We start from the raw sequence: 24,266 nt of genomic DNA, 5'->3' as shown, positions 1-24,266 counted from the left end.
CTCAGTTTGATGGAACGGAAACCGGAGTTTAGCTCGATGTATCAGGCTTAGCCAGAACCATGGTTTCCATGGTTACCGATGTGAGGCTAATCTTAGCCACTTTGATGGAACAGAACTCTGGCTCACATTAGCCAGACTTGGCCATTTAAGCCTGGATTTGCCTTTAGCCTGCTTGATGAAATACCCCCCAGATGTGTTTTTCCTGCCGGGATAGTGCCACAAATTGTTTTTTACCAAGACATCGCTGTATTTCCAGCAGGGACTGTGCAACCAGGACCAGAAATTTCAAGTCAAAACATAAACTTTTCCCAAACATAGTGTTTTTGTGCCTCAACTTTACCACACATTAACTACAGCTGAACAAAGTTTAAAGATATCCACTACATAATAATAATAATAATAATAATAATAATAATAATAATAATAATAAATGTAACCCATCCACAGTGTTGGAGGGTGTATTAAGATTGCTGTATACATGCCCTAAACTGTAATTTGGAACATATTCCATTAGATTACTCAAACTAAGTAATGTACTGTATTTTATTTGTCCTGCTGAGCTCATTTGTCTGGGTCTTATATTGTCATACAAAAACACACAACAGTGTCCTGGCCGTGTGTCTCCTCTGACACTGTCATGTGGCAGGTGCGTAGATGTATAACTAATTTAGCCAAGGTGACGTCACCCATTGGTTTGTGGACTGCCGTTTTGAAGCTTCAAGTTTGACATTTCGGCTGTCGCCATCATGAATCTTAATACCCAGAAGTGACCATATCTGGAGGAGAGGCTGTAGCTGTGGAAAAGTGAGGAGTGGATCTGACTCACAGACTGTGGTGACGCCTCACAGACAGCCTGTCAATCAAAGCAGCCCTGCCCTTAAATATGTGCAACTTTGAGCCTTAAATAAAACATAAATGGGTTAGCTTATTCCTGTTCAATTATCATGAATTTTGAAATTAGCTATAGAGACCAAAACCCTTTATTGCACCAGGCTGTAAACATGTTTATTTTTGTTGTGAAGTTGGGCATTTTAACATGGGGGTCTGTGAGGACTGACTCTGTTTTGGAGCCAACCTCAAGTGGCTGTTCAATGAACTGCAGTTTTGGGCACTTCCACACTGGCTTAATTTCTCAGCCTAATGGGAAGTCTGTGCCTCATATGATTTTACAGTGTGTTCTAACAGCAAGCAAGAATCAAATTCTGTCCACACTAAATCCATTAAATACACACTTCTATTATGTCATGTAAACAAACCACGCAAGCTACCTATCATTTGTGAGCTGGCATTTACTGGAAATTACATACAAACTAGCCAACAGCAAGTAGGTTGTTATTAGCAAAGGCAATTTAGCAGAAACTTTCTGCTTTCTCGTGATCTCCCTCCAGACAACTGATACCTTATTTAGGTTTTTGCAGTTAAATGAGGAGGTGTTGTGTCAATAACTCCTCATTTCAGATTCATGAATCACCAGTTCCTTGTCCACCATGAAGCTTTCAAAGTGAGCGACAGGAATAAATAGAAAGAGAATGTCTGACAGAAGTTCAGCTCAGATCAGCAGCACTGCGTTGTTCGCAGCCAGTCAGACCATTCTAATAGAAAACAGTACAATCAAACTGATGCTCCTTGCATCACATTCAGTAGGGACACAGTGTTAGAACTAATAAAACAAAACAAAGTAATCCTTTCAAGTAATCAATTTTTAAAGACAGTAATTGTATTCAGCAGAATACGGTTACTCATACTTCATATTCTAAATGCATAACTTCGTTACTTGTATTCCGTTACTCCCCAACCCTGCGTATCTGTGCCGTAACGTAAAAATAGCCCCTTTTCCACCGCAATAACTTTTATCAATTACCCAGAATTTAAAAAAAAAAACCTGCGCGCTTCCACCAAAATTACCCGGGTAAAAAACGTTCCCTCATCCCCAAATTTACTCTGGAAAAAGTACCTAGTAGGGGGGCAGGACTTCTCAGATTACCCGGAATTCTTGAGGGGCGGGGCTGTTTGCCAAAAAACACTGATCGGTGGAGCACACTCATGCAGCATTCCGCACTTCCGTGCCAGTGTGTCTGCAAACTTTATTTCATTTCTACAAGCTTCACTTTGTTCGTATTTTGATTAAGGAAGGGTACCAAAACCCAGTACTAAATTAGCCCCGGAGCTGAATTATCAAAGACCGTAGTGACTCGAGTTGACCGCAGCTACGCAGCTAAGTGACATTAAACCTTAGCTGGTAAGAAGCCAATACTTTATCAATACATATGTTCAGCCTGAACATGTAAACATGTAGACAGCGATATTCAGTATGCTCCGTCCACAGTCTCGCATCCACCGACACTAACGTTATGTCTTACACAAGGACAGCACGCTAGTTCAGCTGATAGCGAATTGATACTAATAAGCTCAAATGACAGCTGTCTGTATGTAGACTAACTTAGTTTGACACTTACCTTAAAATACTTTTAAACTTAGCTGCTGGCTGAGACAAACAGCCCTTACTCTCTACACCAGCATGTAACCAGCCAAGCTGGCGGAGCCAAATACAGGGCACACGCCGAATCATCTAGGTCATCACGCTAATTTGAATAAATTTTCCAGAACTTTGAAGTGCGATGGAAACGCAAACCACACAGATCACCAGGAATTCTTTTACCCGGGTAAATAAATTCCTGGTAATAAAAGTTCCTGGAAATGTTGGAAAAGGGGCTAATGCCAACATTTTTTCTGGCAATTGTGTTGATGAGGTGTCAGTACACAGCCACAGTGCTTCACTGAGAAACTGATATTTGGGGATATTTTGTTTTGTTTAAATCAGTGTATCTTAAGGTACAAATACCTTAACAAATTTGTAATGAAAATTGTTGTAACATGAGCATACATTGTCCAATCTGGTTATAATTTCTCAGGCATGACAAGTGTCTCAGCCTCATGACAACTATGAGCAAAAATTAAGCTCTACGTGTGCTATCCACTGGCAACAGGAAATTACATGTTTTATACTTTCATATAGTTGTCCCAGCAGGGTGACCAGATCCACCTCAAATGTGATCAGCATAGCCTTATGACCTTGATGATGCTTACTTGTGAAGATTGTAACTTTATATTGAACGACATTGGTAAAAGGAAAAAGGAGCCATCGCCCTGTGGGCCCACCATCTGCAGGGACAGAAATCGGGGGCAGGTGCATTGTGTGCCGGGCGGCAGGCAGGGGTGGGGCCCCTGGTGTGCTGATCCCTGGTGGTGCAGAACCGGCTTTGGGAATGTGGAATGTCACCTCTCTGGTGGGGAAGGAGCTGGAGCTGGTGCGGGAGGTGGAGTGGTACTGACTAGATATAGTTGGGCTTACCCCCACGCACAGCACTGGTTCTGGAACCAAACTCCTGGAGAGGGGCTGGATTCACGCATTTTCCGGAGTTGCTCAGGGTGAGAGGCGCCGGGTGGGTATGGGGATACTTTGATACTGTGACGCCGTGTTGGAGTTCTCCCCGGAAAATGAGAGGGTCGCCTCGATGCGACTGCGGGTCGCAAAGAGAAGGTCTCTGCACAGCAGTGCGGAGTACCCAGCGTTCTTGGAGTCTCTTGGCGGTGTCCTGCAAAGGGTGCCGGCTGGGGACTCCATTGTTCTCCATGGGGGCTTCAACGCTCATGTGGGCAATGACAGAGAAGCCTGGAGGGGGGTGACTGGGAGTAGCAGCCTGCCTGAGGATTTCTGTGAGAGTCATGGACTGGCCATAACGAACACCATGTTCGAGCACAGGGAGGTTCATCAGTGTACCTGGTACCAGAACACCCTAGGCCAAAGATCGATGATCGACCTACCTCAGCAACCTCTGCCATATCCCTAGCAGAGGTTGATGAGGTAGTCAAAAAGCTCCCCAGTGGGGGCGTTGGTAATGTAGTGGATAGTGCCGGCGCCCCATGTACGGAGGCGATGCCTTGCTGCAGCGGTCGCAGGTTCGACTCCGGCTTGCGACCATTTCTGCAAGTCACCCCCCGCTCTCTCTCTTACCCCCTTCACTCTGTCCTATACAAGACAGGCAAAAAAGCCCCCCCCCCACCCCACCCCCCCAAAAAAGCTCCCTAGTGGCCATTGCTGGGTGTGGATGAGATTTGCCCTGAGATGCTGAAGGCTCTGGACACTGTTGGGCTATCTTGCCTGACACGCCTTTTCAGTCTCACGTGGAGGTCGGGTACGGTGCCTGCAGAGCGCCAGTCCGTCGTGGTGAAGAGGAAGCTGAGCCGGAAGGCAAAGCTTTCGATTTACTGGTCCATCTAGGTCCCAACCCTCACCTATGGTCATGAGCTCTGGGTAGTGACCGAAAGAATGAGATCGCGGATACAAGCGACAGAAATGAGTTTTCTCCATGGGGTGGCTGGGCTCAGCCTTAGAGATAGGGTGAGGAGCTTGGACATCCGGAGGGAGCTCAGAGTAGAGCTGCTGCTCCTTCACGTCGAAAGGGGTCAGTTGAGGTGGTTCGAGCATCTCACTAGGATGCCTCCTGGGTGCCTCCCACTGGAGGTGTCCCGGGCACGTCCCACTTGTAGGAGGCCCTGGGGTGGACCCAGAACACGCTAGAGGGATTACATATTTCGTCTGGCCTGGGAATGCCTTGGGGTTCCCCAGGAGGAGCTGGAAAGCGTTGCTGGGGAGACAGATGCCTGTGGTGCTTTGCTTGGCCTGCTGCCCCCGCGATCTGGCCCTGGATAAGGAGATGAAAATGGATGGATGGACATTGGTAAAGCAATGCATTATTTGCCACAAAACAGGAAGCTGATGTAACTTGAGTGTGTATTGTCCAAGCCCCAAATTTAACACTTTTGATAACACTTTAGGCCATAATACATTACAGAGGTGTCATATCCATCTACTGGCAACCATAAATAAGCCTGATCATCTTTTCATTTACATGAAATCTATATGGTGTGTTCTGCAATTGATAAACAGCAATAAAGGCTTTTTTTTTTCCTGAGCCCTACCGTACCAGGCCCAAACCCTGTCCAACTCCTCAGGCTTTTTGGGACCCGTCGGGCTCAGCTTGAGATTGAGAACTCCAGCCCACACTTCACGCAGGCAATATCATCTCACTCTTGCATGCATTGTCCAACTGTCACTAAAAGGAACAGCAGCGTCAGTCGATGTCCCGCAAGTACCCCCAATGTGGGCGAAGGTGTGAGGGCCCATTCAGCGCTGCTTGCAGCTTTAATTTCTTTGTGTGAATTGTATTTATTTAGGCATTTGAAATCTTCTGTAGATTTTGGTCAAAAGTTAATAGAGTAAACCTATTTTGTCTCTTAAATGTAAGCAAGTGCTGTGAGTGCTGAAACATACTCTAATCATTCAAAAACATTTATCACTGTTATTCTATAGCAAAAGCAGTGCGGTTTACGCCATTTTACAAAACATATTTGCTATTGTAAAAATGGATATCAACATGATGTCTGTGAGACAAGGTTGCAGCAGCTTAAAATATGGAAACATCTATTCCAATTGCTGATTTAAGATGAAATGCATTCTGAGATAAATCCATCCCTGACCACTCTATTGCATTTTAGATATTCTTATAACCTGTAGGCCCCTGCCGATTCACATCCATCCATGCACCTCTGACACCTTCAGAGGGGACAGTAATTTACCTCTGTCATAACCAGTTTGGTCTAGTGTCAGTTTCTCGGCTTTTCTGCCAAAAACTAAAAAACTCATCTACATAGGTTTTCATTATGAAAACTTCAGGAGCTGACATTTTCCACTAGTCGTCCAAATGCTTCATGCTCTGAATCAGACTTCTTTTGGTCCCCAGAGATGACTTTAAAAAATGTTAGTTTGCTGCAGGAGATTGATCCCATTCTGCTGTTTCAATGCACTTTCCTGTTTGTGTTGCAGATCTGAAGCCGCCGAGGCCCAGAAGACAGTGGTGTTTTAATGTGATTATTGTTTACCTCATATTCCAGACTGCCCTTAATGCCTTTCTCATTTATAAAGGTACACCTGCATGCAGATAGTATTATTTGTTTTCACATATTAATTTTTAAATGCAATATATTGAAGAAAATCAAGAATATTCCTATACCAGATTGGATTTTTTTTTTTCAAACTAGACATCAAACCGATGTCATTATGTACTGTGAATGTGAAGTGATTGCAGTTACTGATAAAATGTGCTTTGCTATTTTTTCCTCTCTTTTCCAGTTTTCACGTTGGAGTCTTCACTGTCTAACCCCAGGCTGGAGAAGCTGAAGTCCAGTTACATCCCTCTGAGTAGAGAGCAGGGAGACGACAACATCCAAACTCTGCTCTATAACAACAGTCAAGAAACCAAGACCCTGAGGAGTCACCTATGGGCCCTGAAGAGCCAGGTCCTCCTCCTGTTTATATGGAACATTTTACTGAACACACTGTGCATAGCTTCAGTGCAGTTTAGTTTTTGTTTAATTCAGATTCAGTTTATTCAATTTATCAGTGAGAAAAAGCATATGTAAGGCCCTGCAATAATTACCATCAGTTAATTAGGTCATTACAAATACGTTTTTTCTGAGAGTGAGATGAGAAGAATCAGTCTCATGTCTGTGTGGTAACTACAGAGTTTGAGTCTGGATGTGGTTAGCCTAGCTTAAAGTGCAGGTAAAGCAAAATCAGTGATCAGTGAACACATTATACATATTAGAAGATACTTGTTGAAAATGTGCGGATTGAAAACTGTGTAGTATTGAACTGTGGAGTCAGGCCTAAAAGCCTGCTCGACAACACTATGGAGCAACCCTTATCATAACCCCTCCCCTACTATATAAATATTACATCACTACATATGTTAACTCTGAACGCACCACATACATCAGTGTCATTTCATTCAGCCCCTGTGTGTGAGTGGTGCGTTTGCTATGTTCCACGAGCTCCCTGAGCTCTTCCAGGGTAATAAATACTTCAAAAAACATCTCTGTTAAAGCAACACAACAGAGTTTTTGAGCCCTCAAAATATATATCCAAGATCCTTGTGATGGTACATTAACTCACAATAGGTTGGATGACACCTCTGTCGTTGCTTGAGAGCGTCTGTTTTGCTTGCACTGGCACTATGCAGTTTCGGGGTTCAGGTAGGAACCCGGACACAAAAAGGACTACAAAATTTGGCTGCTTTACGGCATACGTCATATCCCCCTCCTCTCTTTAGAGTAGCGTAACCAAACCGAGGAGAACGAAGTTAGACGTGGTTGTCATGGCTGAAGCGACAAAGAGAAGGAAGAAGGTGAACGTGTTGTCCGAGGAGACAAAGAAAAGAAAACGGGAGAGTGATAAAACAAGAGCTCGAACAAGGACTAATATTGGCACGGCTTTCAAATGCTGGCGAGAGCTGAAAGAAGAGGAGGGATGCCAGACCAATTGTGACCTGGCGCTGTTACTGCTGTTACCCTCTACTTAGGAGACTCACTGTCTGCAGGTCGGCTGCCTCAGGTACATTTTAAGATAAAGTGTTAGCCTACATACTAGTCTCGCCACCAGACAATCACAGATCTCCACCTTCTGATAGTCTGAGGACACTCCTTTCTAAAGTGTGTTTAACACACTGGAGAAAACGGCCGGCAACAAAGCAACACCTCTACACACTGGAGAAAACGGCCGGCAACAAAGCAACACCTCTTGCATTTTTGAAAAAGGACACGCCCTCCCGGAAATGTGCGCTCACTCTAATAAATAAAACATTGGGTCAACAAAAAAAAATATGTTAACGTTTTCCACTAGAATTTTTAAGTTAAGCCAACTGCTGGCAGAATTACATTAATTCAAAGCAATGTTTTGAGTATGGTGAAGTAGCTTTTTGGCCACAATAGAACACATTTCGAAGTAACATGAACTTAATAATTGTCAACATGAATGCAAGTATTTAAGTTGATCCAACATGATGTTTTAAGTATGGTGAAGTAGCTTTTTGGTCACAATAAAAACACATTTCTAAGTAACAGGAACTTAATAATTAAGTTGATCCCTGCAAGAGTTAAGTTGAGCCCTGTCCTATAATAAGGACATTTTCCTGTGTTTCCCAGGAGGCTAAGTTGCTCAAAACTCCAACCTTGGTTGTTTGGTTGTCTCTTAGAACCTTGACTGCCTTGTGGGCAGGCTCCTCCATGGTCAGCAGTCAAGGTTCTAAGAGAGTTGGAGATTTTTGATGATGATCAGACTTTATTCCAAATGATATTCAGGCTTACCATGTGCTGTGTCTGCTCTTGTGTCATGACCTTCAGAAAAGGAATCCCCCAGAAATGAGGTGTAGCTACAGAGCCTTGCTGTCTTTGTGAAGCAAGAAGCAGTTAAAATCAAATGATTATAACACAATCTGAGGAAGATGAGGATGGTGTGTGCGTTTCTGTTTGTTTGAGGGTGGCTGAGGGAAAACAGCTGACAGCAAGGAGATGACAAATACCTTCTGAAAGGTTGCTAGGAGTATTTAGAGGCATGAGGGCAATGTCAAAACCTGGCAACCGGACAGCAGCTAAGGGACTCTTTCCTGGTGCTCAAAAAGAACAGAAATTCAGACAGTATTATTCAAATGAATTAGAACCATTTATTCAAATTACAGTAACAGTAAAAAACAGTAGCACAATTCTTAAAAGTGCAAACAGCAGCATTTGTAGGCTACATTCTCCTGAGACACAAAACAACATGCACTCAGAAGCTTATGAGGAGGAACAGTGTTATAAAATGAAGTAAAACCCAGTGCATGAATCACCATTCTTTGACTTGTACACATGAAAGTGATTCAAAACAAAAGATGACAGATGGCTGTACATTAAAGGCACTAATTTCAACATCAAATGAGCAAAGCTTCTTTCAATCAACTTTGGCAGTACTCTCACATCATCATCCTTATTCTCATCAATATCTGACTGTTCACCCTCCTGATTAACGCCAGCAAAAGAAGGCACTGCATATAAAGTTCAAAATACACCAATACCCTCAGAGCACAGAGGTCATGGGAGAAATTAACTGTAGCTCAAAATCCTTAAAAACGTGCAAACAGCAGCATTTGTAGGCTATATTCTCCTAAGACACAAAACATGAACTCAGAAGCTTATGAGGAGGAACAGTGTTATAAAATTAAGTAAAACCCAGTGCATGAATCACCATCCTTTGACTTGAACACATGAAAATGATTCAAAACAAAAGATGACAGATGGCTGTACATTAAAGGCACAAATTTCAACATCAAATGAGCTTCTTTCAATCAACTTTGGCAGTACTCACATCATCTCTTATCTCATCAATATCAGACTGCTCACCCTCCTGATTAACTCCAGCAAAAATATCCAGCAAAAGAGGCACTGCATATAAAGTTCAAAATACACCAACACCCTCAGAGAACAGAGGCCATCCTTTTCAATTCTGATTACACTGATTTGGTTTTCACTCAGTAGGTATTCATACTATCGCAGAAAAAAAGAACAAGCGAGTTGTGTGTGTGTGTGTGTGATGTGAGCCTCTCCCTCACGCAAGGTCGATCAAGTCTGCTCTAGAAAATACCGTACTTGAGATTCATTACTTTAGAGCTGGCTTTTTATCCATCGAGCTCAAGGCACAGCTTCTGGAATACCTCAAAGGTAAATTTCAAGTGCTTGGGATAGCTAAGGTTAAGAGCATAGATTACTCCCATCAGCAAAGCACAGGATCTGGCGACATCAATCCCCTGCAGGATCTTGGTTCCCTCGACTACGATGGTTGCACGCCCATCACCAATGATGGCAATCTTCATCACTTGCATTGCAAGGTCTGCGTCGAGCTCCTCCACATCCTTGTAGAAGAAATTAAAAGGTGTTAGGATGTATAAAATACATAGCTCAAGCTCTTCAGGGTGACATGCATAAGGGAATGCAGGGTGACCATGTACTTCAACGCCTAGCCCACAGGAGGCTGGTGCACGGGATTGAAACGGCCATATCTCCACGCGGGAAGGCTACAGAGACATGCAGTTCAAACAAAATTAAAAATTAAAAGCGTACTCAATTACTTACGCGGTACTGTTTGAAAAGGTCCTCCTCCTTCTCTCCAAGATAGACTATGAGGCAGCGAATGGTAATTTCTCTGCGCTTTTCAACTGTGTTGTCCTGATTCATGGAAAAAATAGATCAGGTTCAATAAAAATCAGATGCAAGTGTAACCCAAATAATGACAATTTGAAAAAAATGAGTGTTAGTATACAATAGACCTTGTTCATAGCAGCCATTTTGACATTTGACATGAAAACAGTGAGACAGATTAAAATAAAGGTCTATTCATAATAAAGTTAGTCATTATACCTCAAGAAGCATGTCCTTAATGTGCCTTATCTTCTGGCCTGCAGCTCCTCCTTTTGATTGGGTCAAGGCCATCAGTTTCGGGGTGCATTGGTCAAGCTTGGCCAGAAAGGTCGATTCAAGGCTAACTGTTGTTATCCTCTTGAATTCTTCACTTATCTGGAGGGCACACCAGTATGAAGGACCACAAGTGACATTAGTATAAATAAATAAATGCAGAAATAAATATTTAAATGTGTATTTGTACACATTTAAATGTTTTGGGTCTTAATGTATTTATTTCTACATTTCTTTATTTATTTTACTTCAATTTGTGGACATGTATCCACAATGTATCAATCCACAGTACAAAAATACTGGTTTAATAAACATTTTATAATCTCACCTGTGCCTCACTAAAAAGTGCAGGCCAGCGCTTCATGAAGTCACTGATGGCAGGGGCCTCTTTCACTATTTCCTCCCGACGAAGGCTGAATGTCTTGGCCATTTTCTGAGCTACCACCTTGGAGTTGTCCCCTTTCATCACTTCACTTAGGAGCTCGACTCTCTCTTTTTCCAAACTTGCAGTAGTTTCACCTTGAGCATGAGGGGGTAGGTAGTTCACCTCAGCCTTCTTTGGTTTTTTCACATTCTTTGCCGGATACTGGTCATGTGTTGTTTTCCTCTTGAGTGAGTTCACTTCAACTTCAGGGCAGCCGAGACCTCGAAGTTTGCTTCTGAAATTGTTCATCTTATATTTTAGGCGCTGCGCCCATCCATAGGACCCATTAAAGGACCCTGGTTCTTTGAGGCTTTTGAGTGAGGGCCTCCGCAACCTCACTGATCTGCAGAGTTGATGGATAAGCAGTGTACTCATAAATAGCTTCCGCTAGTTTTCCAATGATGTCTGGGAGTCGTGGAATGAAATCTTTTGTAGGGAAAAGAGTCCCATATTTTTTGAAGCGCTCATTGGCTGACTGAATTTGGATCTCTGTGAGGCCAGAAAAGCTGGGAATCGGAAACTGAGCAGGCCAGCGCTGGGAACGGTGGCCTGGACTATCTTCAGATGATAGAAGAATTGTGCTCCTCACAAGGCTGATCAGTCACGTTGGTCACATCAGTGTCGGTCACATCAGTTAAGGTTAAAGTTATTGTAGGCTCCTGGTCCTGGAGAAACACAACCTTGATTGTGTCCTTATCCTTGAGGTCAGTTGTAGAAAAAAGGGTGAAAAACTCATAACCAAAATCAACATCTTTATAGTGAAGACGGAAGTCTCTAGCAATGGAAAATGTATCACGAATGACTGAGTGAAGGTCATCCACCGTCTCAGGGATTCCAGATGGTAGTACAACTTTACGGACATCATGATCCGCAAGGATCACTCGGAGTTGAGCCGGTTGTGACATTATGCAACCTGTAGACAAAATGTTTGACATGTTTCAGTAATTTTTAGTAACAGCTAAATGGTGAATAATGTTAAGAGCATATAATATTTGACCTCTAGGTATGGAAATCAGGAACACATTGACTATATGCCAAGTCTGAAAACAGTAGGAAGACTGTGATATGTGAGTTTGTATCATTTCATCTGAAAATCTCCACCAAGTATGGGCACCATCTATGGAACATAAATGCTGCGCTTAAGAGTCATAATGCTTGTTCCACCAAAGATGTAGGATATTAAGGGGAACATGTCTGATAGCTCAGCTGGCTCTATGACTTTCACAGGACCAGTCATAGTAATATATATAATATGTAATAATAATAATAATAATAATAATAATATAATATAGTAATAGTAATAGTACTGGCAAGAATTTAAAACTACTTTCACCTCTGGGTATACGGGAGTAAAATGTGGGGTACATCGTTTGTAGTGGTATTTTATAGTGGACGATGTAGTGGATGAAAAGCAAGTAGTTAAGAGAATTCGAACAACACTACATTAGGGGGCAATTTCGAACACAGCTATTACATATATCTATGACAAGATGTCAGCAGAGCTAGAAATCACAACTCCTGGCCACAGAGAATCTGATTTGGGGGGAAGATTGACAGCCCTTCTGTGCCATCACTGCTTCACTAACAAACAGCACTCACTGCAGTGATAGCAACTTAGCTTGGCTAGCTTCAATATTAGAACTCATACACTACAGATGCCTGCGTTAGCATAGCGGCTAGCGCCATTAACGATTCGCGTTAGCCTCGTGGCTAATAACATTAGCGATCTTTTGAACATTTTAAGCCAATTACAATGGTCTGTACCACAGTAACGTTAGTGTTAAAAGCTCCATAACAACAGCCCTATGATTTCTGCGGCTCCGTGTACGTTACAACCGGACTGCGGTGCACACAAACGCGGGGGCGAGCTAACCGGAGCATCCCGCCCGCCATCTGGAGAGAGAGAATGTTGCAGCTTTGTCTTACAGTAGGCTATCACCAACACAATCCCGAGCAAATGCAAATATGTGTAATTAAGCATAAAATTACTTACCATTCACCACAACGCTTCGATGAGCCTTGAACACGCTCGCTCGCGCTAGACTGGTCCGCTTGAGCAGGAGAGGGAAACTGTGGGCTGTTTACACGTCATCAAGTTGTATTTTACATCAACAGAACTTAAAATTAAATTATTTTTTGATTAACTGATAATTTTAAACTCAGACAAGTCATGATTGTATATTGAATCAATAGGCATAATTTGTGTGTCACCCGAGCTCAATAAAATAACAATTACAAGTAAAAAGTCTAACAGTATTTCTGAACTTGATTTTTTATTTCACAACAATATATATATTTAAGTAATGACTAAAGGTCCCCTGAATTAGTTTTTAGAGTGCTCCCCCTTTTCTTGTCTGCAAGGAAACAAACACACAGAGAGCTTGAAAATGGAGGCCGAGAGATTTAACTCCGTTTTATCAAACATGTGCTCAGTCCACAATATTGTGGAAATGAAGGACTTACAGTGACTTTGTTTAAAACTTTTAACACAGTCGGACTATGTTTACGAGCACAAGAGTTCAGCGAGCCACCAAAGGACTGCCCTGCGGATTTACTATTGGTTCTGCAATGTAGGGAGTTTTTTTAAACTCTGAAATTGTATCCGCCCATCTAAACACAAAATCAGGGAGAAGACATCAGTCTTTAGTTAAGCAAAGCATCTAAAGACTGACTTGTGAGTCTACCTACATAGAGACAGCTTTCATTTTAGTTTGTCTTTAACAGTTTGCTGTTAGCGCCGCGAACACGATGTGCTTGTGTCGACCGCGATTGTAAATCATAGTAGCGGTGAATGAGAGACTGCAGACAGAACAGATTGAAATATGGCTTTCTACATGCTGATCACATGGATTGATAAAGTATTGGCTTGGCTGGCAGAGGTTTTATTGCGCTTACTTACAGTAACAAGCATAGTTGTTATCAACTAGAGTAATCTTGAAGTTATATTCCCTTCATCTGCACCTCGGCCTCTCTGCTGTTGTCTGACTTCACTCTGTTGAGTTTGTGTGTGTGTGTGTGTGTGTGTGTGTGTCTGTGTGTCTGTGTGTCTGTGTGTGTGTGTGCGCATGCTGTGAGGAGGAGGTCAGCCCTGACATGCAGAGAGCAACTCATTTCTAAGTTTCGAAAATGAATAAATAAATAAAGCAATCGGCCTAATCATGTATGTACAAAATGCTATAAGGCTACTGTACCTGTATCGTTGGCTTGTCAATAAATGCACGTGCAGAAAGATTGACAGTTGTAACAGACAATACCGTTTTTCATCTGTAGGGGGACCCGTGAGTTAAAAAGTGCAATCCTCCATTGTGTTGCTTTAAATACCACAGTCATATAAACACAAGCTAAACAGCTGTCACCAATGAACCTTATAATCTTTCAGGCTGAATCAGCTAACTGGCCTTCTGGCAGTTACTGCTCACTGCGGTGGGTATGTGCTTTGTGCTCTCATTAGCTTCTGTTAGCTGATGAATGAGATATGAATGTGCAACAGGATTAGCTGCTAACAAGAGTCTTTGGCTTTGCAGCAGGGGTCTTTATTTCAGCTTCATCTCAGAGCAGAGAATACTGCTCATTTTTTTATGATTTTGAAACCTAATGTCATATACTATAGAAATTTTGGCTGGGTGGTCAATGACACATTTTTCTGTGGTGTGACAAATCATTACACATATTTATTTTTGCTTTACCAGGACTTTAACAGAAAGACTGGAACCAGAGGAAACCAGTTAGCCCCGTTCTGGCCAATGTCTTCCTACACCTCTGACACTTACTAAAGAACATGCTTCCTTTGTTTAGAACATGGCACTCTTCAATACTTGATTCTGATTGGTGAATCAAAAAAATTCTGCGGTGTTTATTTCTTGAGGTATCACCGCTGCTCTGCTGCTCCGTTGCTAGGGATACCATAGCAACGGCCTTAGACTGAGGAGCATCAAAATCAATTAACATTAGTCCACACAGGCCAAATAGGATCGGAGTGGCAAAATGCAGCACTGGCATGGCAAAATTTTGAATTAATAAAACATGCTTTAATCATTATTTTGTGTCACATCACTGAATGTTTTAGTAGTAAGCCATGTTTTAAGCTGTAGCATGTTTTGCTTGTAATGGAGTTATCTTTCAACAGTCACCGGCTCACTATACATTATCCCTTACTTAATCTGTACACAGATCAAAGTCAGAAGTAAGAATTTCCCAAATTTCTACCTTCCGACCTCCAAAAGTGTTCCAGGTGCACAATGCTAGGTGCACAAAAAAAACAAAAGGCTGACCATGACAATATGAAACAGAGGAGACAAAAACAATACATGAGGTAACAGACACTTTAGAGCAGATTGTTCACTCATCCGAACATAACAAATTTACCCTGTATGCTAAGCTAGGCCAAGCACCTCCTGACCAGTGCCAACACAGAGTCTTAAAATTTATATTGATCTCCTCATATGAAAGACTAGAAAAGCACTCAGAGAGTGCAGAGACCTCCGCCAAGTAGGTGATATTTCCTCCCCCTCTGCATCAGATTTTGCAGCCTGCGTCACAATTAGGTTAGGCCTATTTGATCACTATCATTATTAGGTTATATATAGTCTCTATATACAGACTCTACATTCACTGAATGTAGAGTCCGTAGGCAAACCCCGGAGATCTTGCCTCCGGAAGAGGAGCGGAAGAGCCCTGGTTTCCGTTTGTAGGCTGTTTGTAGTCCGCGTGATATTGACCAATCACGTTTGAGGTGCGGCTGCAGTTGTTGCCAGGTTAAACGGTCCATGCGATGAACTAACGAGGCGAAACATAATTGGTGTCACTGCAAACTCTGAATCCATCACAATGGTTCAGCATATTTACTTATATATAAATGGAAGTTGGAAACGGAAATTCGCCTCCTCCGCCCAAATCAAACCGGAATGCCAAAAAATCGGGGGTCTGCCCCCAGAGGCTGTATCGCCGTCTGCCGGAAGTCAGACACCGAATACAGCCGATGGGTTCCGAGAATGGGTTATATATGCCTTCACCATGGAGATACTGTGGTGTATTTATTTTGTACCAACACATGTTTTTTGTATTTTTCACTTTCTTTTTTTCCAACACAGAACATTAATTTCAACTTTAGAATTACAACAATACTAAGCAAGTAGAACAAGACGTGCTTTCCGGCCACCAGATGGCGCTATTTTCACCATCTTTAGAAATTTGAATTGCTGCTGAGGCTGTCAGATGATATACTTTATTTTTTATTATTTTATCCACTTTGCTTCAACCGATCACCACCAAAATGTTATCATCTGTTTCTTGTCCCATTATCCACCTTTCCTGAAAATTTAATCAAAATCCATTCATAACTTTTTGAATTATTTTGCAGACAACAGACAAACAGACCAACGCCAGCGAAAACATAACCTCCTTGGCGGAGGTAATAAAGAGGGCAAATTGGCACATTTTCCAAAAATGTGATACATTTGGACTTGAGGACAAGATTCACCTCATCCCAGGGCTGCTTTTGTACTCACAGGTTAATGATATAACTGAAACAGATAAAGACTCTGAAGATAATTTTTAGATTGGGTTAAAAAAGCTCAGATCAGAAACCACTTCATGGCTTGGGCTGACAAATTCAGTTATTATTTTACATTTGACCATGACTCACAATATGAAATGCAGAAGTTGTGTGGTGTGAGAACATAAACAACAAAGTCAAGACTAAGGACTAACAAGATCTGCTTAAAAAGCTCAAACACCATCTATTAATATTTGTTTTAAATTTAAGCAATATAAATGGATAATGTGATTGTATGTCTGCCATGTATGTGCCATCTTTTCTTCATTATAAGCAAAGCATGCTACAGCCAAATCAGTTAACAGACCAAGCCTACAAATTTTTATGAAGTTAGGGGTAGAAATCTGCAGAAACCTGTCTTTCATGAATATTCTATAAACATTATTTGTATTCATTTGCTTAGTTGTATACATTGTTTATCTCTTTTGCAATTAGATTTGTTATGTTGCATTGCCAGATCAAAGTGGATTATAATTACAGAAGATAATGCCTTGATGGCAATGTTTTTAAGTACACCATATTTGTTTATTTCTCTGAATGTTGTTCATTTAAGTGTTGGGTTGAAAATTCACTTAATACATTTGTTAAAAAACTTGGCAGAGGGTGAGAGTCTGCTCATACATCCGTTATTAATGGAAATAAGGACCATGTGCAATGTTAAACCGAAATGATCCATTCTCATTATGAAGTCATCAAATATGTCACTTGGACATTGATTTCCGCATCAGTCAAGGATGAAAAGCAGGCATTCTTTTTGCGATGGTATGTTATGCCATTGGTGGGTGTCAGTTAATAACACCACCAGACATCAACATAATTCAAGGAGATGGAAAGTCCCTATAAGGTGGGCAGGAGGGAGGATGGGTAGGTCCAATAAACACCAGGCTGGTGTTCACTTCCCTCATGAATGTTGAGCCAGACCGTGATGTTTTTTTCTCCAAACCTACCACGTGTTTTTGTGACACAAAGAAATAAACATAAATATAAGGTGTTTTACTGATGGACATATTGGGAGCCTGAGCTCCACTCATTCCCATGAAAGTTGCTCAGTGGCACATGAAGCCAAAATGGTTCAACTGATGTGTATACAATTACCCAGATCACAGGCACCGCTTCCGCACTGTGCGGCTCATAAAGCAGGTGCACTGGAGACTTATAGCGGTGACCAAGGGCAGCTGAGTGTTTCACTTTCCAATGGCCGTATGGCTGAATTTTCGGTTTAGCACTTCTCAAACTTGAATGGGGATGATGTAATGTAATCTTGTGGCTCCTCTAGACTTTCCAAATGTTATTGTACTGAATGGATCAAATCTTGGCAGTGGAATGAGTCAATCTGCAGGGGTTGTGATGCTAAAAAAAAAATGAATCCAAACTGATTTACAGACCTGTCTTTCACAATGTAAGTCTACTTTGTGGCCACTAGAAGCACTGGCTTCAAAGCCCAGCACACTTCCTGGGGGCCTGACTGTATGCACCTAACGAACAGGATGTAACAGGCATAAATTGACACTGTGTATAAGAACGTCAACAACAGATGCACCCAGGATACCTAGTGTGTCATATGTATACGTGAAAGTACACTGACCCAACAGTGATGTGTGATGAGTTGGAAGTGAGAATGTGTTGCACCAGTAGCTAAAACATAGCTACAGTGAATGGACTCAGAAATATCAATGACACAGCAATATCTATGTACAGTCTGTTAATAACATTAGCAACAGTAAACTACTGGTCATACCAGACCAAATAAGGCTGTACTAATAAAACCCCTGAGCGTATACTGAGGGATGGGATGTATTACTTAAAAATTGCAAGGTTTCAGTTTGTAGGATTAAAATGGAATGATCTTTTTAGAAATTGCACTGTCTCGCTGTCAAACTAGTTTTGATTAATTTGATGTGGTCATGATTTACAGTGTTTCTCTTGACATCCCAGTCATGTTTCTGTTGGTTGCCATGACAACAGGTCAACAGTGTGTGTGGAGAGGAGGGTCAGCTGGACCGGCTGAGGTCTGACCTGAAGCAGCTCAACACCAGCACTCACAACCTGGAGGGCAGACTGACAAACATCAGCCTCAAATCAGGTAGGACACACATTTGTGTGTGTGTGTGTGTGTGTGTGTGTGTATACTTGTCATTAAGTGACAATGTGGACAATTAGTATGTATCACAAAGAGCTTCTTCTTCTGGCAATTCATCTTGGGATATATTTTAGGTCTGACTGTTGGGTTGAACTGCAAAGCATAAAACTGTAACAACTTTAATAGTATCTTATGGGCAGAGTTCATTAACCCTTAAAGCCACAGTGTCTAGAAATTTCTCCCATCTAACATTGAAATCATATATTGCATTCAAACTAGCGATGATATCGCACTCTAGCGCCTCACTGTTTCAAACGCGTATTGCAACAACGGTAGCCGCTGTGTACCAAAAAGCTATGATGACATTGATGAAACTATGTCATCCGATACTTCATGAAGTATTCATTCAGGCTCCTACACAGACACACATGACGCGAGTTGACAAACCCCCTCCTCACCATGCTGGCTGTGTTTACAACGTAGGATTGTTGGGGCGGGTGTAAATCGAAACAAACCAATCACGTCTTGTCTTTTGACAACTGACAAGTGGCTCAACCTCACACACCTCATCCCTCTCCTCGCGTCACTGCGCCGCTGACAGCGGCGTTGGCCTGTGATTGCGTTACTTTTCTCCTTCAGCAGCTCTTTCCGCCTGGGAAAGGCTACCCCGATGTTGACCCTCGTTTTTTGAATTCGCCGGTCACGTTGCATTTTTGATTCCCTTTTGCGCTTTCATGGCGATGAGGATTCCGTTTCCCGTGATGCTGCATATGCATGATCCTGCATTATGCTCAAAGAGTGGGACTTTGTTATGCTGCAGTAGTGCAGGCTTTCAAATTTGCCGGGTTAGTAGCAAAGCACCTCTCCTTCGACTTCTCAGTCACGCGGTGCCTGGCTCTCAACAAAAACAAAAATTTCAAGATGGCGAAACGTTGTGGAACCCCCCAAGCGACTTACCCGCCCAATGTACAAATCCGAAATTCTCCTTTTACGAGACTAAGTCAGATTATTGGTGGAGGTAATAATACACCAATGATGACAAATTTATGAATGCAGATATCGATTTTTGCCAATTAACAACTGAAAATGCTACACAATGTCCCTTTAAAAAAATTGTGTGTGTGTCCTCAGGACCTCCTGGTACTCCAGGTACAGATGGTCGCCCAGGTGCACCAGGAGAGAGGGGCCTCAAAGGTGAGTCAACCTTAACCAATTACGAAAAAAATGTTAGAAGCTGAAGTTAAACAGTGAAATATGAGTGGGTTGTGTTTAGCGACCAAAGATTTCCTGGTGCTGTAATCACAAAATTACTTGGTCAACACAAAAAAAAGAAAGAACAGACAAATCTACATTTCTCTCAAAAGCATCGGAACAATAATCACATTTTAGGGTCTGATATCAGAGTGGTTCAGAAAGAGAATGAACTGTGCAACCCTGGCAGCATTAGAGCCTCACTCCAACCTCTGAACTAAAAACGACACCAGAATAAAGTTTCTCAGTGTAAAAAGTTCATCTGGTTACAACTGATTCAGCAAAGGTGCATATGTGTGCAGCAGGAGGCATTAGCTTTCAGCTGCAGGTCTGCCTATGATCTCAGCGTTGATGACCTGTCATATCTTGTCAGACGGCTGATGAAAACCGGCTGATGGATGGGCTTTAGCCATTATTTCACATACCGTCACAACTTAGTCTGACATTTCCTGTATGAAATCTCTATCAGGGCTGGACTTTTACTCAAGCCAACAAATTACCAGAGTCTGCGGCAGATGTTTTCCAATAGGCCCGCCCCTACCCGACCACACCACTACTGCAACAAAAAAACAAAACAAAAAAAAAAACCCAAATATGAGTCCTTGAATAAAATCAAACTTACATTTTGTGATAATGACCTTAAGTAACCTTTGCTTGTGTTTGTGTGCATGTATGTATGTAATCAGGAACAAATGGCAGATTAAATCCAAACAAACTTCGGTCTGTCCAACACTTTGCTCCAGACAGGGATGTTTCTACAGTAACACAGAGGACACTGAGATCATATGCTCTGTACTTTGACACACACGGACCTACTTATACATACTGTAGTGGGTATATTCATAGTATTTTAGGATCCAGTATGACTTTTGACCATGTGTAGGGCCAATAATAATAATAAGTTAATAATTCATTATAGATGTATAACGATTTGGAATATATTCGTACCATTGTCTGTAGTGTAGCAAACAATTTTCAACATTTAGTTAAACTGTCATGAAGGGAATTAACTTCACAGTTAACTGCTGTAGGGGCACTTGGAGTCATGCCCACATATTTATAAATTCTTGGCTTGTGAAACAGGTATCTTTGTAAATCTTGACTTTGTTCCCCTATTTATAAGCAGTATACAAACTATACAACAAAATAAATGGCTTATAATACACTATAATTCAATTCAATTCAATTCAATTCAATTTTATTTATAAAGCCCAATATCACAAATCACAATTTGCCTCACAGGGCTTTACAGCATACAACATCCCTCTGTCCTTTGGACCCTCGCAGCGGATAAGGAAAAACTCCCCAAAAAAAAAACCCTTTAACGGGGAAAAAAACCGGTAGAAACCTCAGGAAGAGCAACTGAGGAGGGATCCCTCTTCCAGGACGGACAGACGTGCAATAGATGTCGTACAGAACAGATCAGCATAATAAATTAACAGTAATCCGTATGACACAATGAGAGAGAGAGAGAGAGAGAGAGAGAGAGAGAGAGAGAGAGATGCAGGTAATGACAGTAGCTTACAACAACATTATTGAAAGTAATAATATTATAGTTATAGTTCTGGCTACTGTGGTACAATATGTTGAAAGTATGTATTAATATCTGGCAGTATACATGTGTGACAATAGTCATATGTGTATAATAACAGTAGAAGTATGACTAATGACTAATGATGGCAGCAGCAGCAGGATGCATCTGGCAGGACCACGGCAGCAGCACAACCACACACGTCACGCTGTCCAGGCACCGCTGCGATATGAGTTAATCTGAGTAATACAGTAATTACGTTGAAATATATTAATTGGTGACACTTGTCCTGTGTTTGGTCCAAGTGGCATCCTCTAGGGCTGAAAAATAAAGCCAACACAGAAGTGTCAAAAACTGCAGATCCTCTAATGGTCACTTGAGACTGGCTCCAGCAGCCCATCAATCCCCATAGACCACCATGCTAAAATGCCCAACCAGCAGAAATAAGCATGTTTACAGCCAGGTACAAAAAACAGTTTTGGACTCCATAGCTAATTTCAACATGCATGACAACTGTATGGGGATGGATTTTTTTTTGTATAACTCACACATTTACATTTTATTAAGGCTTTATGCTACACATACTTAAGGGCGGGCCACTTTGAGCGACAGGCTGTCTGCTGATTTTGTCCTCAGCTTCTTGGTCAGATCCACCCCTCAGTCCTTCACAGCTCTAGCCTCTCACCCAAATATGGTCACTTTTGGCTCCAAAAACAACCAAGATAGGGACAGCTGACCTGCCAAACTTGAGGCTTTAAAACAGGACTCCACAAACTGATGGGTGAGGTCACAGTAGCGTCCATTATTTTTACAGTCTGTGGTTTGGCCTAAACAACTTCAACTTCAACTGAGGACTTGGTTAGTGACTCCTGACTGGTATACAGCCTACAGTCACTGTACTTAGTATTCTTCAGTGATAGTGCTGAGCAGCAGAAAATGCAGTCCATCAGAAAATCTTATATCTGTATACTTTCTTCCAGGTGACCCTGGTGTTGCTGGCCCTCCAGGACCAAAGGGTGACATGGGACTCAAGGGACAAACTGGAGAGCCAGGAGTTGATGGCCAAAGTGGTGGGTTTCATTCTGATTATTAGAAATGCAAAAAAAAAAGGGTGTGGCATAACACAAATAGAAAATAAATCAGAAATTGGTTGTCCAATTATAATAAACTTGCAGGATATGTTTCATAGTAATGTTGAACAACATGTATAAAATTATTCTGAAATTGCTATATAGGGGGCACTTGCCTGATTTAAAATTTGGCCTTACAACAATGGGACGGCATTGCCAATGGAGAGCAAGGCCTGAAGTAGATTTGGCTTTTTAATTTTTTCTCTTATTTGTTGTAAATGAATGAGCATCTGTGGGACTGTCACAAAACTGTAAAAGGTCTAGATTTTTTGCAGTTTTGAATTTCCAATGGTCTGTGTTGTCTTCAGGCTATATTTTTGATATAATTTATATGATACAAATAAAGTGTATTATTATTATTATTATTAATATCATTATTAGATTAGATGCAAGTTGCTCAAGTAAAAGCAGGCCCAGGTGGTGTAGCTGGACACTGTGTATATTGCCCATTAGTTTCATTTTTAATTAGCATATATTTGATGAATACTGCTTTTTGAAGAGTGCTTGTTAAAATAAACCAGGCAGTGCTGAAGGGGAGAATGTCTGTTCAGGGAAAAAATCCTCATTACATTTTCTTCATACTGTGTGTACTGAATCATTCACATACTGACTCACAGTAATACCAAATGACTTTACTGAAACTCAGTCACTGGATGGAAAAATGTAACAGCAGATTGAAATGATGAAATAGTTCAGTTTCTCTTCCTCCTTCAACTTCTGTCATTATCTGTAATATTGCTGACATGGCGCTGTTTCACGTGATGAATAATTAAATTTGCACAGCTTGCATTTGTGAATGTGCACCCAAAAAACATAAAAGGTTGTACACAATCTTCACTCCTGTGTGTGTGTGTGTGTGTGTGTGTGTGTGTGTGTGTGTGTGTGTGTGTGTGTGTGTGTGTGTGTGTGTGTGTGTGAATACAGGTCCTAGGGGTCCACCTGGGCCTCCAGGAGCTCCAGGGGATCAAGGACCAGGTGCAAAGGGAGAGAAAGGAGAACCCGGGCCTCCAGGTAAGGATGCGAATATTGGTTGAAGAGTTCATAGCACCAGTGTGGAATCTCTGTCCAACCTGACCTGAATACATGGAAATAAAACCATCCTGAAATCCATTTTTCCTTCCTCACTTTAAATAGTTTCCTTGCTATTAAATAGGCATGGTGGGTCTTCCTCCATAAAAAGCTGCTAACACAAAACTAAAACTGAGCCTTTTAGTGTTTGAGGATTCTTTTCATTCTACATGCTATTTTAGAGACCTTTCTACCCTGGACAGAAGGAATCTGTCTTTAGCTGGAATACACAAGTGAACTTCTGATTGCCCTCCCTCCAGATTAGCTGCATTCTGCGTATCATTTATATGGTTGGACTGACATATCATTCCGAGATAAAGAGCCAGTAATTCTTGTGTATTCGATATCATGCAGTGTATTGAGTCATAGGGCTCTAGTTTCCCAGTGCGGCGCAGGGTGGCACAGGGTTGTGAACCCCGCGCAGAGCTATTTTCGAGCAGCGCAACCCGAGGCACGCTCAGTTTGGTAGTTTGGCAGACCGAGGTGCGCTGAGATGGGTGTGGCGGTGCAGCAGGGGGAGGTGTAGACAGATCCAGCTTGGCGCAGTGACAGTTTCGTGCCAAAAGGCTTCGCCGAAGGTGCGCTAAAAGGTCGCCATCTGAAACCAGGTCTACTGTCAGCGTAGGCAGAGCGCAGCCAGTGTAAGTGAAAGTTTGGCTGACCGGCGGACAGTGCGCACATGTCACCAAAACCTTACAGGCAGGTTTCCAGAATGTCAGGCACATTAACAATGCAATAAATAGCCACAAAACCACTATTCAATGCAACTATCTGCAATCAGCACATAAATGTATCTCTATATCGACTGCCCCATCATATCTGATGTCAGATCAAAGGGGATTGGCACCGTTTGGCACGTTTGGCACACGTAATGGAAACCCAAC

General features: G+C 41.9%; 1 protein-coding gene across 2 annotated transcripts in view; it reads left to right on the top strand.

Annotated features, from left to right (window-relative positions):
• marco (macrophage receptor with collagenous structure) overlaps window positions 1-24,266 on the top strand; it is a 62,197-nt gene that overhangs the window by 11,968 nt on the left and 25,963 nt on the right. The window contains exons 2-7 of one of the 2 annotated variants that reach the window (XM_050048355.1): window positions 5,888-5,986; window positions 6,194-6,360; window positions 18,288-18,405; window positions 19,534-19,596; window positions 22,165-22,254; window positions 23,239-23,325. In XM_050048355.1, the coding sequence (XP_049904312.1) occupies window positions 5,888-5,986; window positions 6,194-6,360; window positions 18,288-18,405; window positions 19,534-19,596; window positions 22,165-22,254; window positions 23,239-23,325 (624 nt within the window). The remainder of the gene's footprint in view (window positions 1-5,887; window positions 5,987-6,193; window positions 6,361-18,287; window positions 18,406-19,533; window positions 19,597-22,164; window positions 22,255-23,238; window positions 23,326-24,266) is intronic. The other variant, XM_050048356.1, reaches the window with a different exon arrangement.

The sequence above is a fragment of the Epinephelus moara genome, chromosome 7 (assembly GCF_006386435.1).
Source record: "Epinephelus moara isolate mb chromosome 7, YSFRI_EMoa_1.0, whole genome shotgun sequence".
Classification (NCBI taxonomy): domain Eukaryota; kingdom Metazoa; phylum Chordata; class Actinopteri; order Perciformes; family Serranidae; genus Epinephelus; species Epinephelus moara.
Note: the sequence above shows the minus strand (reverse complement) of the source record. Positions and strands in the feature narration are given on the sequence as shown.